The 12,874-nt window shown below is 39.3% G+C and overlaps 1 protein-coding gene across 1 annotated transcript in view; it reads left to right on the forward strand.

Annotated features, from left to right (window-relative positions):
- Positions 1–12,874, forward strand: part of LOC140238348 (aromatic-L-amino-acid decarboxylase-like) — a 30,681-nt gene that overhangs the window by 15,103 nt on the left and 2,704 nt on the right. The window contains exons 5-13 of the mRNA XM_072318281.1: positions 3,035–3,105; positions 4,815–4,955; positions 6,104–6,247; positions 7,012–7,078; positions 9,672–9,834; positions 10,574–10,664; positions 11,116–11,214; positions 11,941–12,042; positions 12,237–12,660. Of these exons, the coding sequence (XP_072174382.1) occupies positions 3,035–3,105; positions 4,815–4,955; positions 6,104–6,247; positions 7,012–7,078; positions 9,672–9,834; positions 10,574–10,664; positions 11,116–11,214; positions 11,941–12,042; positions 12,237–12,660 (1,302 nt within the window). The remainder of the gene's footprint in view (positions 1–3,034; positions 3,106–4,814; positions 4,956–6,103; positions 6,248–7,011; positions 7,079–9,671; positions 9,835–10,573; positions 10,665–11,115; positions 11,215–11,940; positions 12,043–12,236; positions 12,661–12,874) is intronic.

Consider the following 12,874-nt stretch of genomic DNA (forward strand, 5'->3'; position numbering starts at 1 on the left):
TTCTTTAATCCTTCAGAATCAATGTCATCATAACAAACACGTTTTGCTTGCTTTAAACACGATAGCAATCTTAAAGATTTCGACTGGTTTGGGGGTCTTTGAAAAAAAAAACACAAGTTCTCTTGGGTAAAAAAAAAACAACAAAAAGCATGCTTAATGACTATAAACTTTGTACTATATAAGCTGTTTTTTTGTGGGGGGGGGGGGGTATGGGTGCCGTTATACTCTCTCTATATTATATTTTCCATAATAACTATCCATTTTCTTCGAAACAGAATTCAATGTGTTACTCATTTCCTGTTATGCTGAAACTTGCATAACATGTTCCGTACAAGCGTTGCATTTTAGGTAAAAATATGTAATAAAATAAAGGCGAATAGTTAAGCTATACATGTTTATTATGTAATATTGTGTTCATGTTAAGAGGGAGTCGGCGGGGCAGAAGACATTGCTAATCAAGCGGCGTATGTGTAACATCACATCACGAAAGACCTGTTGCATATTATATTCCAGAGTGTCTGTAAGACAGTGCATAGTGCCAGATTAAGAATAATATCACGCTAAACCAGCTGATGTCGGACCGTTATGGAAGCCAAGTATTGCTTATGGGGGAAAAATAAAGTAATAGAGCGTCGAGTCAACTCCTCTCAACGCTGCACTACACTACATAGAAAGCAGTCTGCCACCTGTGCGAATGAAATACATCTATCTTTCTAGTTTCTGAAATACGATGACTAATCATTTACAAGACATACCAAAATTCATCATTATTTTTGTTGTCATATTGTAGTTTGAATGGGCTCAACAAAATTACATCTTTTCCGTACACCATCAGTTTTCTTTTTCTTTTCTTATTTTCTTTTTCTTTTTTTGGTACCGCTGGTTATTTTATTTCAACGTTAGGTTTGTTACCTTGCTTTCATGCGTATTTCCGAGAAGCCTTTGCTATGACGTAAATATCAACTTTAGTTTGATTGGACCGAATCTGCAGAGAGTGACTAAGGACAGCAGATAAGAGGGAGAGACGGGGAGAAAGAGGGAGAGACAGGGAGAGAGAGACAGAGAGAGAGACAGAGAGAGGAGAAGAAGAGAGAGAGGCAGAGTCAGCGCCTCATCGCTGCAATATCATGACGAATATTGTCGTTCGCTTAATGCGTGCAGGGAGACGAGCACTCAACGACCCCCTAATCACGTAGAGGCAGCAATTTCGGTCAATCATGATTCACGCTTCCCATATTTCCTCTCCGTTTACAGCCAGTTTTTGCCTATTTCAAACATGGAGTCAATCGTGGCTATTCCATGCTGGCTTAGAGCAAACATAATAGGATTACAAAGCTCATAGTAGTGCAAAGCGAGGTGACGTCATAAATTAACTTCATATACGACGAGATAGGACAGGGATCATTTTACACAGTCATTCGGAGAAAAACTACAGACAAAATAATTATTTTATTTCATTTCATGGAAACTACAGTGGGTATGCAGATGTATAACATAATCAATAGATATCTATTCTGATTCTCATTCCCTTTTTTTTTGTTGATATAGCAAGTTTAACATTCTATATCGTTACTTGAGAATGATTTTGAGGAAATTTCATATTTTGTAATGTCCAAATATTTTGATTATAGAAGTTAAAGAAGGTATATAATAAGTACACATGTTGAGGTGATATAACTGTAAATCATGATTTATAAAATTGACAAGAGTAAATGTTTACGTAATCATAGTGTAAATTAGCGTCATAACGGATTCCTTTTACAGCAGAATATGAGAAAACGATGAATTTGTGGTGTGGTGCAACATAAATTGTTGTTGTTTTTTTGTAGGGGGCCTGTACATATTCAATCTAATGCACATTTGAAACAAAATGATGATGCAGAAGGTATTTCTTACATTCTAAAATGAGATATCATAGCACACACCACAACCTCAATGATATTTCATTAGAATATCATTCATAAAATCTTAAGCACAAAGCAGTAAAGCTTCCTGATAATATGAATTAACGTGTAACACATTTCTTTTCATCACTTTTTGGTATCAAGTTTGAATGTATGAAACATCAGTTTTGTCCGTTCTTTTCTTTTGCTACTCAAACGTTGCTGTGAAGACGATTGAATGGAAAATTGACAATTTTTCAATTGAAATATTGTTTGAATGGTAAGAACGGCCCGCATGCAGTTTTTATCTTTTCTTAGATGTAAAAAAGGTAATAAATGACTTGAAATTATTAACTTAATTGCATATAAATGCTTATGCACCGCACACACGATTTTTTTTCTGATTTTTTTTTTTACTTCCTTCAAAAAACTGATGCAACAAATCAAATAAAGATCCTGTTATTACAATTGCATCTTCTGCAGTATAACTTCATTTCATTGCATTTTCTACAGTATGATGTTATAAAGCAAATTTGTACTGTACAAACAAAAACAAAAACCCAAACCATGAAACATACTTCACTGGGGATTTACGAGAAAAAGGAAAGAAGAAAACAAAAGAAAATCCGCAATGACTTAATCTATATACCCTCCCCCAATCCCTGAGAAACACATACACCCACATACACTTACTTTACCTCCGAATATCCCTCGTTATGTTACAAGTCAGATATTACTAGAAAGGTTTAATTTTGCTCTATCTGATGATGGACTTACGCTTAGCTCATTCTTTGCAATAAAAAATAAAAAATAGTATTCCACCAAGCTCCACAACTATCTGTAATCAGTTTAATGACGATGTTTTCAAACACATTACATAAATTTCTAATTCTTATGACTTGTATGAGGTGTTGTTCAGCCGCCGGTCATTTATTTCTGAGAGACACGTTTGGGAGAAATTTGATTACTTTTGTGATGTTGCAGAGCCTGCGTTTTATTGTAAATTGATCATCAGTGTCTTCATTGTTTCTGTCATCTGTGTATTCATGTTCATGGTATTGCGAACCACTGTGAATATTTTGAGTGTTGCAATTCAAGAGACCCTTATTATTATGATGCAACACTAGCACAAATTTCTTTGCTCCCTACAGCGGACCTAATCGGATTGCCCAGCATCTTTACACATCGTGATACATCTGGACCGGGAGGGGGCGTCATTCAGGTACAGATATTCAATTATTTTGTCTTCAAAGCCATTGGTTTTCACCTGGGAAAGAAGTAGTTCAATGTTAGCATTTTAAAGACTGGTGAAGGGTTGGACGCTATGCTGTTTGACTCTTCAACAGATGTAGCCTCAACACTGATAACATAATATTCTACAAGAAGTCTTCAAGTTTTTGAAATATCTCATTTACCAATGTTATGTTTCAATTTATTAGAAATAAACGCAATGTTTTCTAGTTTGAAGCATTCTTTTTGTAAGAGAGTCTCAGGCACACGTCAGTTTTCGTCACTCTACAGCGTGCGCATCGCTGACGTCATAGTACATGACGATGTTCCCTCTCAGCTATCGCATTCCCCAAATCAGCTGCCGCTCTTGCTTGTATCCATTCAATAAATTGAGTCAAGGCACGACAATGCGACAGGATGAGGCAAGAGAGAGAGAAAAAAGCCTTTTACCCCATACAACCATCCTCTAGCGGAAATTAACTGCCGAAAGAAACAGTATATAAATACCTTGATATCTTGGCTGGCGCGATTTGTTCATTTAGCCGTGGGAATAGGATAGAAGTGTATTGCAACGGTTAAAGCCGCGGAGTATAAGAAAGAGTGGGTTAATCTGAAGCAAGGTGTTTCTACGAGGGTATTCGCTTGTGTAATTCCACCAGCTGATTCTCCGGACATGGAAAGGGCGGCTTGCCCGCAGGCGTACGGGAATGACGCGGCTGCGCACGGTCGATATGTTTAGTGCGGCTCCGCTGGAATCGCTCCCTCTATAAATTCAACAATAGTCTTCTCTCATTTTGTCAAAATTATATGATGAAATAGATGATGGATACAGCACAAATGTTTCGATGTATGCACAGAAAAAAGCAACACGCAGAAAAGTCCATTATCATAAGTGTCCGTGGGATGTGCATGTATACCCCCACCGATCGAATAAGCGAATATCCTGGCAAGATACATGTCATGACCCATTGTCATCGTTGTATCGGAATGTTGTTTTCTCTTCTCATGTCAAAATGAGATCTTCTTACATGAACATTCGGAGCTATATAGATTGGTTGAAATCTTCTCCGTATTTCTTTCTTAGACCTATAAACCCATCCATAACTTTCTAGAGTCATCTCTCAAGCTAAATAGACGAATCAGGTAACAGCAACACAGAATTCAAAAGGACATAATAATTCTTCTCGTGTTGTACATATAGCACTCTGCTCTCAAAATATTGAAACCCCTGATTTCTTTTTTTCCTTTTTGCACATTTTCAATCCAGATCGTTTTCAATGAACACAGAACTTAAACCATTCAAACGTAGACTAAGCAGCTATTGGAAAACACCAAGATTTGATACTATAGGAGGGCAAGTGCCGTGCCAGCTATACACGGTTAACAAAAACCTGTAATACATGCAATATCAGTGCCTAGTGAAAGGGTGCGTACCACTTAATCTTGTTTTATACACGCTGAATATTCACAAGGCACCGCATCAATAAACCCTGCATAATATGATAATTGCAATATTTTCGACGGTTAGTTAGAAAATGTATAGTGATGGAAGAAACATTATTATGAATGGATTGTGGGGAAGGAGTAGCTTAATTGCCTCAGAATCGGAACTTGTCAATAATATTTCAAGTATATACAGCTTTATGTAGGCCTACTGTATCATTGAAAGACGGTGAATGATGTTTTGCGCATTTTTCCCAGGGCACAATGAGCGAAGCAACACTTGTGTCCATGTTTGCTGCTAGACGAGAAGCGATTACACGGCTTCAAACCCGCCAAGAATACCAAGACATGGAAGAGGCAGTAATATGCTCCAAGCTAGTTGCTTACTGCACCGATCAGGTAGGATTCGAGACTTTTTCCTTTTTCGTTTGTAGTCCCTGAGAGTTTTATTTCATTATATGCCTCCTTCAGGAGTATAATGAGAAATGTTCCTTTATGCTGTATGTATATGTACATATTTCATGTATATATATACGACATGAATACATAGATTTTGTGTGTACATCCAGGTACTTGCCTACAATATATGATTTTGTGTGTGCGTGTGTGGAGACAGAGATTTAGAGTGAGGGGAAGAGAGATGTCTAGAGAGAAGATGTAATTCAAGTCAATTTAATCATTATTTATCACTTTTGTCCCTTTTGTAATCATTGGTGGACGATGTTATCGGTACAATGTACCTGTTTCTACTTCCCACCATTTAGTTTCAATCGCATTTTAGGCGATTGGTTATTAAAGTTTGTCAGAGATAGTTATATCGCATATCGTTTTCCTCCCATCTTCATCTTCTTCAGTAGTATTCCTGACCCTGAATTTCCTGCATGGCCAGTTCAGTTTTCGTTGCCGAGCTTTATCATATTGCAGTTATTTTTCAACTGTTACATTAATCGTCACAACATACCATGGAATGTGAGAGTATGTTGAAAAGTATACGCGTGTACACTGGAAATGTGTTTATGTTACTTTATAAACGAATTGAATCGTGCATCTTTCTTGTAATAGTGTTTTCGACTATTATTCCTCAGCTACCTATGTTCTTTTGGGTTTTGTTTTGTTTTTGCTTCGGGCTTTTGTCTTGTGTTTTGTTTTGTAATTTGCTGTAATATATAGGTGAGTACTTCTTTATCAAATTATGCGAATTATGCAAATTATGCGGTCTTCTTCCAGCATCAATGATTTAACGGGACGTGTAATCAAACAGGCTCTTTTTTTTTTGTCACCCAGTTCATACTTCTTGTTTTTTTTTTTCGGTACCCCAACATTTCCTGTCATTTGTCGTTGGTATTAGGTTAGAGTAAATATTATCATTTTGTAGTGTATTTGTTATTTTGATGTATCTTCGTAGGATAAATATTAAATTAAATGAAAAAGGATGATCCAACATGTTAAAGATATTGTGGATATGGTATGCTCTTTGAAATTAAGAGTCCTGTTTCATATGTATTTGATGCATTCTTAAATAAGTTGTGTCCTTCCCACTACCGCAGGCTCACTCCTCTCTAGAGAAGAACGCAGTATTGGCGATGGTCAAACTCCGCCACGTTCCCTCGGACCAAAAACTCAGTCTGCGCGGTGAAGCGTTACGTGCTGCAATCTCACAGGATCGAGAGCATGGACTCATTCCCTTCTATGTGAGTCCACAAGGCCTTGTCACTACATTGCACTTTGCCTTTTTTCCCTTCTCATTCTAATTTTAACATTAAGGCTCAGCAGAGCTTTAATTACAATTGACAAGATACCAAGGCCTCTGACGTCATCTGTGCAGAAAACAACACCGACAACAACACATTTCTCTCTATGTATTTAAATGTGGTATTTGGGGTTAATGTTATTCAAGTCTTATAATGAGGTTAATGTGCGTACAACATTCAGAAGTGCATAACTAAATTCTGAATGGATAATCTTGAAGGTAAGCAGGAACAATTTCCATCCGAGTAATAGCTCATCAATTAATTAAAGCAGATGCAGACGCGTAAGAATTGAAAATTGAAAATTTATCATTTTTTTAGCCGTAAAAATGGCAGGGTACAGTCACATTATGTTGTGCCTGCACTTATTGTCAGAGACGTCAGTCCGTACTGTGAACTGTGCTCCCATTTCACCTGATTTGAAAGTAGACGTCGTTTAGGTTAATAAGCATGAATCTGGGATGGGTGAGGCACCCTCCTTAGCCTAACCTAACAGACAAGATGATATTCACACGAGTAACATAGATTGGCCTAAATTGATTGTAAGTCCTACGTTTGAGATGATGCCTGACATTGCACGTGTGTCATTATTCGTTATTTGTATCCCATTCTAGTGTGGTGGTCATAGTGAAGGTTAACTGAGAGGCTTGTAAGGTACATTGATTGGCGATGTCCAAACCACTTTGGATGCACTCTTTCTCCCCTAGGTCTGCGCCACGCTGGGTACAACAGGTGCGTGTGCATTCGACAACCTGGAAGAACTTGGGGCAGTCTGTGAGTATTCGTCTTGAACAATCTTTCTATACTTTCCACTTTTAACATGCCTTACTGGATGCATTTTCACTTTCATTTTCACTTGCATTTTTTTTTTGTCACTTGTTCATACCAGTATATATTATTTACTTTAAAAACAGTGTGTCAGGTAGAGTATATCTAAGAAGATATTTTACAGTACTGTTCTTGAAGGAATTGTGTGACTGACAGAGATGTTGTTATAATGTACACTTTAATTTGTAGTAAAAACTGGAAAATTGAATTAATGAAATTTAATCTTAGCTGGAAAAGAGATTGCATCACGAAACAAGTAATTTGACTTTTGGCAATGTGTCAGCAGTCACCCATCTTTATTGTAATTTTGTTGTTGTTGCTAGTGGTTGCTTACGCACACTGTGGTAGTCATTGATCCACTGTCTCCAGAAAGAGTTGTGTCCCTTACTTTAATGAACAAGATAGTGTTAGTATGATTTTCCTCATCATATTATATATATATATATATATATATATATATATATATATATACGGAAACTTACGTGCTAAAACATTTAAGTATGTGCTCCTTTTACTTCTCCCTGACCCGGCCTCTTACAACGCCTGTGGCTCATACTCCGCTCCCCACCCCATATCTCATCACTCTCTTTACTGATCGTCTTTCATTACTTGGCTTGCTTCCCGAAGAGGAAGGTTGTGAACTTGTGAACTTTTCACCGTACAGATGATTTGGCAAACTCCCCAGTAATGACTGAACTGAACTGAACAGAAGCAACCATGTTTCAATTATAATCATTTCATTATTGCCTGTTACTTTGAGCAATTACAGAGAACATTAGCTGCCGAAATGTTCCTCCGTGTGTTCCGATGTTAGTAGTTGGAATATATTAATATGTGATGATATATTAATATATGAATATAGGACGCACTTGTAAAACTGAGCTTAAAACATCTACATGTATGTACGAAACAGTACGAAAGGTTAGGGATAGAGCGTCTATAACTACAGTACAGGCAATTTCATAAAAATGTCAGTAATAGGTTCTAGTCACACATAAACGAATGCCAGTCGCCAACCATTCTACGACGTCTGAAATCACTGGTTGGGAGTTTGCTGTTACACGTCGCATTTTTATTTATCTATCTATTTCATTTTTTTTTTTATTAGCAAATGGTTGTCAGCGGTCTGTCGGCGACCAGTTTTTGTCGGCTAGATGTTTTCTAGGTTGCATCAAAAACGTTTGGTCAACAAAAGTTATTATGGTTGTTTTAAAAGGGTCGGCAACCGGTTGCCGACTGGTCTGCTGGTTGCTAACGACTGGTCTGCTGGTTGCTAACGACTGGTCTGCAGTGATTTCTATTCCTTGTCATGAAGAGTTTTGGTCAGGAACCAGTTGCCGACCAATTGCCGATCAAATAGAATAATCGCCGACCATTCGCCAAGTGGTTGCCAACCAGATTACATGTATAATAATCGCTTTTGAAAACCTTTTTTTTTTTCTTCTGTAACAGTGTCTGCATCCATGTGCATTGACGTGTCCACACATTTTGTTATCATGCATTAATGTTGCCGAGTCGCAAACGGAAATCAGCAACCAATCGGCTTCCAATTTCTAGTGGTCTTCATTAACTTGCCAAACCATTTGCCGACCAGTTGCAGACCATTTGCAGATATTTCTTTGAGCATTTGCATATTTATCTTCATTTTTGGTTCGCAAAACGCTCGCAAAGTGCTCTCAAACCGGCCGTCAAATGATTCGCAAATGGTTGGCAGTTGTGGACAACCGAATGTCAGCAAAGAGTCCCCAATAAAAAACTTTGAGGGTTTGGTCGCCGATTGGTTGTCGAAGGTTGGCAGAAATTTTTGATTGCTAGAGGTCGGCGACCAGTCCTCGCGAATGTGTGAGATAAGGCTCTTATCTGTGCATAAGTGCAGTTAACTTGTTACCATGCACCATCAAAATACTCAGTGAGCTTTGACAGGTACTCTAAACGCTTTGCTTGTAAGGCTAAAGTATCACTTAGGGTGGGTCATTATCATTTTTTCTTTGTCTTTCTCAATTTGGATCCCGCTTGTCAGGTATATCTAACTCAATTCTAAAAGAATTTCGTTTTTTCCCCATTCCCATTGCACTTGCTGCGTTGTTGCGTTGTCCCTGCACGTTGAGGTTCGGTCGAAAGTGTGAGATGTGTGAGTATATGGACAGTGCCGAATATCTATAGATTTATATTTGGTTGTGTGGTGTTCAAAGTTAGTAATCATCATTTGGTCTAATAGTCAGATATTAAAAAAAAAAAACAAACAAACAAACATTGAATATCATATGCGAAGAATTAAATCAGAAATGGGGTTTTCGCTGAGTTTTCGGATGTTGCCGAACAACTGCAAAGGAAACCCGGAATATGAACAAAACCCAATGTGAACGCTCCTATTTTGACTAAAGTAAACAGAGGTCTGTCATTTCATTGGACACAACACGCGGAAGTAGAATAGTTCCACTTCTCGAAATTATCCTGGAAACACTGCCTCCTTTTCTGTATCTACTACTACTTTGTCCTATTTGACATGTCAATTTCCATGCATCCACTTTCTATTTAGGTGAAGAAGAAAATTTGTGGCTACACGTTGACGCGGCCTACGCCGGGACAGCGTTCGTCTGCCCGGAGTTCCGGGGCTATCTCCGCGGAGTCGAGAAGGTGCAGTCGTTTGCTTTCAACCCTAGCAAATGGCTAATGGTCCACTTCGACTGCACAGCGATGTGGTAAATAGCAACCAGACCCGATCAGTGATGAATTGGGTTATGTACTAGGCAACTTCCATATATTTGAGACATTTCCAGACATTTAAGGCCGAGAATTCAGACGTATAGATCAAAACGAAATTTCATTCATAACGCATTAATCGCTGGTGTCATAATCTTTCCCATTCCATGAACACGAAAGTTCCCAATCATGCACTTTTGCCCTGAAGTACTCTATTACCAAATCACTCGATGAGAGACCGTAAATCATATGCTGACTCTGACATCAATACCCGGTGCTTATAATACTAGTAGAGGGATTTAGACCTGCATCGCGAACGATAAGATGACGCTAATTCGGCCACAAGTGGTGTTCTGCACATGCGCAAGACGGCTGTTTTCATTGTCCAACCTAGGAGGCTGCGTCGTCTTACAGTCTTAGCCATATTAGCTTTGGCGTGGCAGATCTAAAGCTCGCTAATATGGCTGATGCTCAAATTGTGTTGACCAATTCAAACAGAAAGGAAGGTCCTCGAGTAGAAAGGACTCAAGAACTGATATTGAGATGAGGAAACTATTTTATCCTTCTTTTCTTATCAGACTCTATGACTGTATCATACAGAAATGTGATGAGGGCAAGATCATGATTATAATGATTTGACAAAATTCTCGTACACTGACAAAGGATTGGGTTCTATGGGAAGAGTAAGGGGAATAATGTGAGTCATTGATGCTGTCTCATTATCACGTGACCATGTAGGATTCGTGACGGGAAGACGCTGGAGAGGGCGTTCTGTGTGAGACCTCTCTACCTCAGACACGACAAACAGGGTACTGCCATCGACCTCATGGTAAGAATCATGTTTCCTCAAGAAGCACTTTACTTATTCCATATGAATGGAGTAGTCCTTGTCATCCTCTGTGCAACTATTGATGTCATCAACAGCCTTTCCGAAAACAAGCGCCTTCCTGCATGCAAAGCAATAATTTATCATGATAGATACATGTATACATTTAATGGGCTGTGTCGAATTCACTGTGAAGCCAAATTCTGCTTCCATACCTGTAAAGTGAAAGACATACACGCGATATGCCGAAGTAAAATAGGTAAGACCAAACTAACGCTTGTCTTGTAGGGAACGATGGTTTGTGCGACATATTATGACACTGGTATTATGAAAGATAACTCCGCCTGTCCGTATCTAAATCAGTGTGGTTTGCCATGCAAAATGCATGCAAGTCTATACTGTTGTGATTATGAAAACGTCTTTAAGTTGCTGGCCATGATTTCTCTTTCCTCAGCATTGGCAGATACCTCTCAGCCGGAGGTTCCGTTCGCTGAAGCTCTGGTTCGTGCTTCGCTCTTTTGGCGTCAAGAAGCTACAGGAACACGTCCGCAGGGTACGTAACGAGTCACGGCTTTCCATGCACATCATATTTCAAGCTGGGCAAATCACAACAAAAAGTTCATTTTTTATCTATCTTTTTTAATAAGGCAAACGTGTCAATCCTACCATTCTAGAAATGTTTCGACGTTTTGTTTGAGGATGGCCGGCTTAAATTATTACTGGAAATAAACCTTGCTTTTTTAGACAGTTGAACACCAGCATGTCAAGGTGAAGAACACACAGACAACCTGGTCCATCAACCGTACAAAGATCCTTGTACGAGATTGTGTGTTGCATTATCTTTAAAAAACAACGCGTAAAAAAAGTTAAAGAACTTAATGCTAACCATTAATTCAACTCAATGGGGGCGCTGTGGCATAGCGGATATCACTGGCGGATATACTACTCCCGACGCCTAATATTGGAGGACCCGAGTTCAATTCCTGCCCAGTGCTTACGTCTTTAGACAAGATTTTTTTTTTTTTTTACCCACAAAGTCCCTCTCGACCCAGGTGTACAAATGGGTACCTGGCAACGCTAGCCTAATGATAATGGCAGGGCCCTCTGGTAGAGCAGTGGCAACACTGAAGAGGCTACCGTGGATAAATAAGACCTTATTATTATTATTATCATTATTATTATTATTATTATTATCATCATCATCATTATCATTATTACTATTACTATTACTATTACTACTACTATTACCATTATTATTGATTTCTTCTCTCCGTTCTAGGGTGTACGAAGGGCGCGGTACTTCGAAGAGCTGGTCTCTAACGATGCTGCATTCGAGATTCCTGCGGAGAGAATTCTGGGCTTGGTCGTCTTTCGATTGAAGGTAAAATGTCTTCTTGTCGGAACATGTAGACCTTCTATCGAACAGCGGTAGTTCGGATTCAGGACAATCACTTGGTTTGTGATGAAAGTCCTGCCGTAACTCGAGTGTAAATCAAACCTACAATAAGTCACGCCCATCCTACCGAATGTTCATAACGAGTCATAGTGTCTTTATACTTATCTCCTGTCTCAAAGGGTCCCAACGCTTTTAGTGAGGAACTCCTTCGGCGCCTGAATCTAAGCGGCAAGATCTACATGGTTCCCGCCTCTATCAAGGGTCTCTATGTCATCAGGTTCACAGTCACGTCTACCGAGACCACCGAGGATGATATCTTTAAAGATTGGCGCCTCATCCAAGGCACAGCGCGGGAAATCTTCGTCACCACCGACATCGTGGCCAACGTGCCTACCCGCATGGCTTCCTGGCCAGGTGCGCTAAATCTCACTGGCGGCCCTAAACAGCCTCGACCCCAGAAACTGCGCTGGGAAAATAACAACGAACCAATCGAAAACGATGAAGAGAGGAAAGCGCCATCGGCGGGTGAAAACGGGGAGGAGGAAGAGGAGGAGAATGAGGAAAGAGCAAGGAAGGATGTTGGACCAGTTCTCATAAAACCAGGCAAGCTGGAGGCCGTGGTTGCATGAAAGAGCATAGTTGCTTTAAAGCAGATGCACCCCATTCCCCGTACGTTTTGTTTCATCATTCAACCCGTCAATTTTTACTACTGTCTTGTGCGTATTACACCTTGTTCTCATTTCTTTAAAACTACCGGCACAGTCCTTACAGGAGATTCCTATGCGCATTTAGTGTGCCTAACCTTGCTTAATGGATT

This window comes from Diadema setosum, chromosome 14 (genome assembly GCF_964275005.1).
Source record: "Diadema setosum chromosome 14, eeDiaSeto1, whole genome shotgun sequence".
NCBI lineage: Eukaryota > Metazoa > Echinodermata > Echinoidea > Diadematoida > Diadematidae > Diadema > Diadema setosum.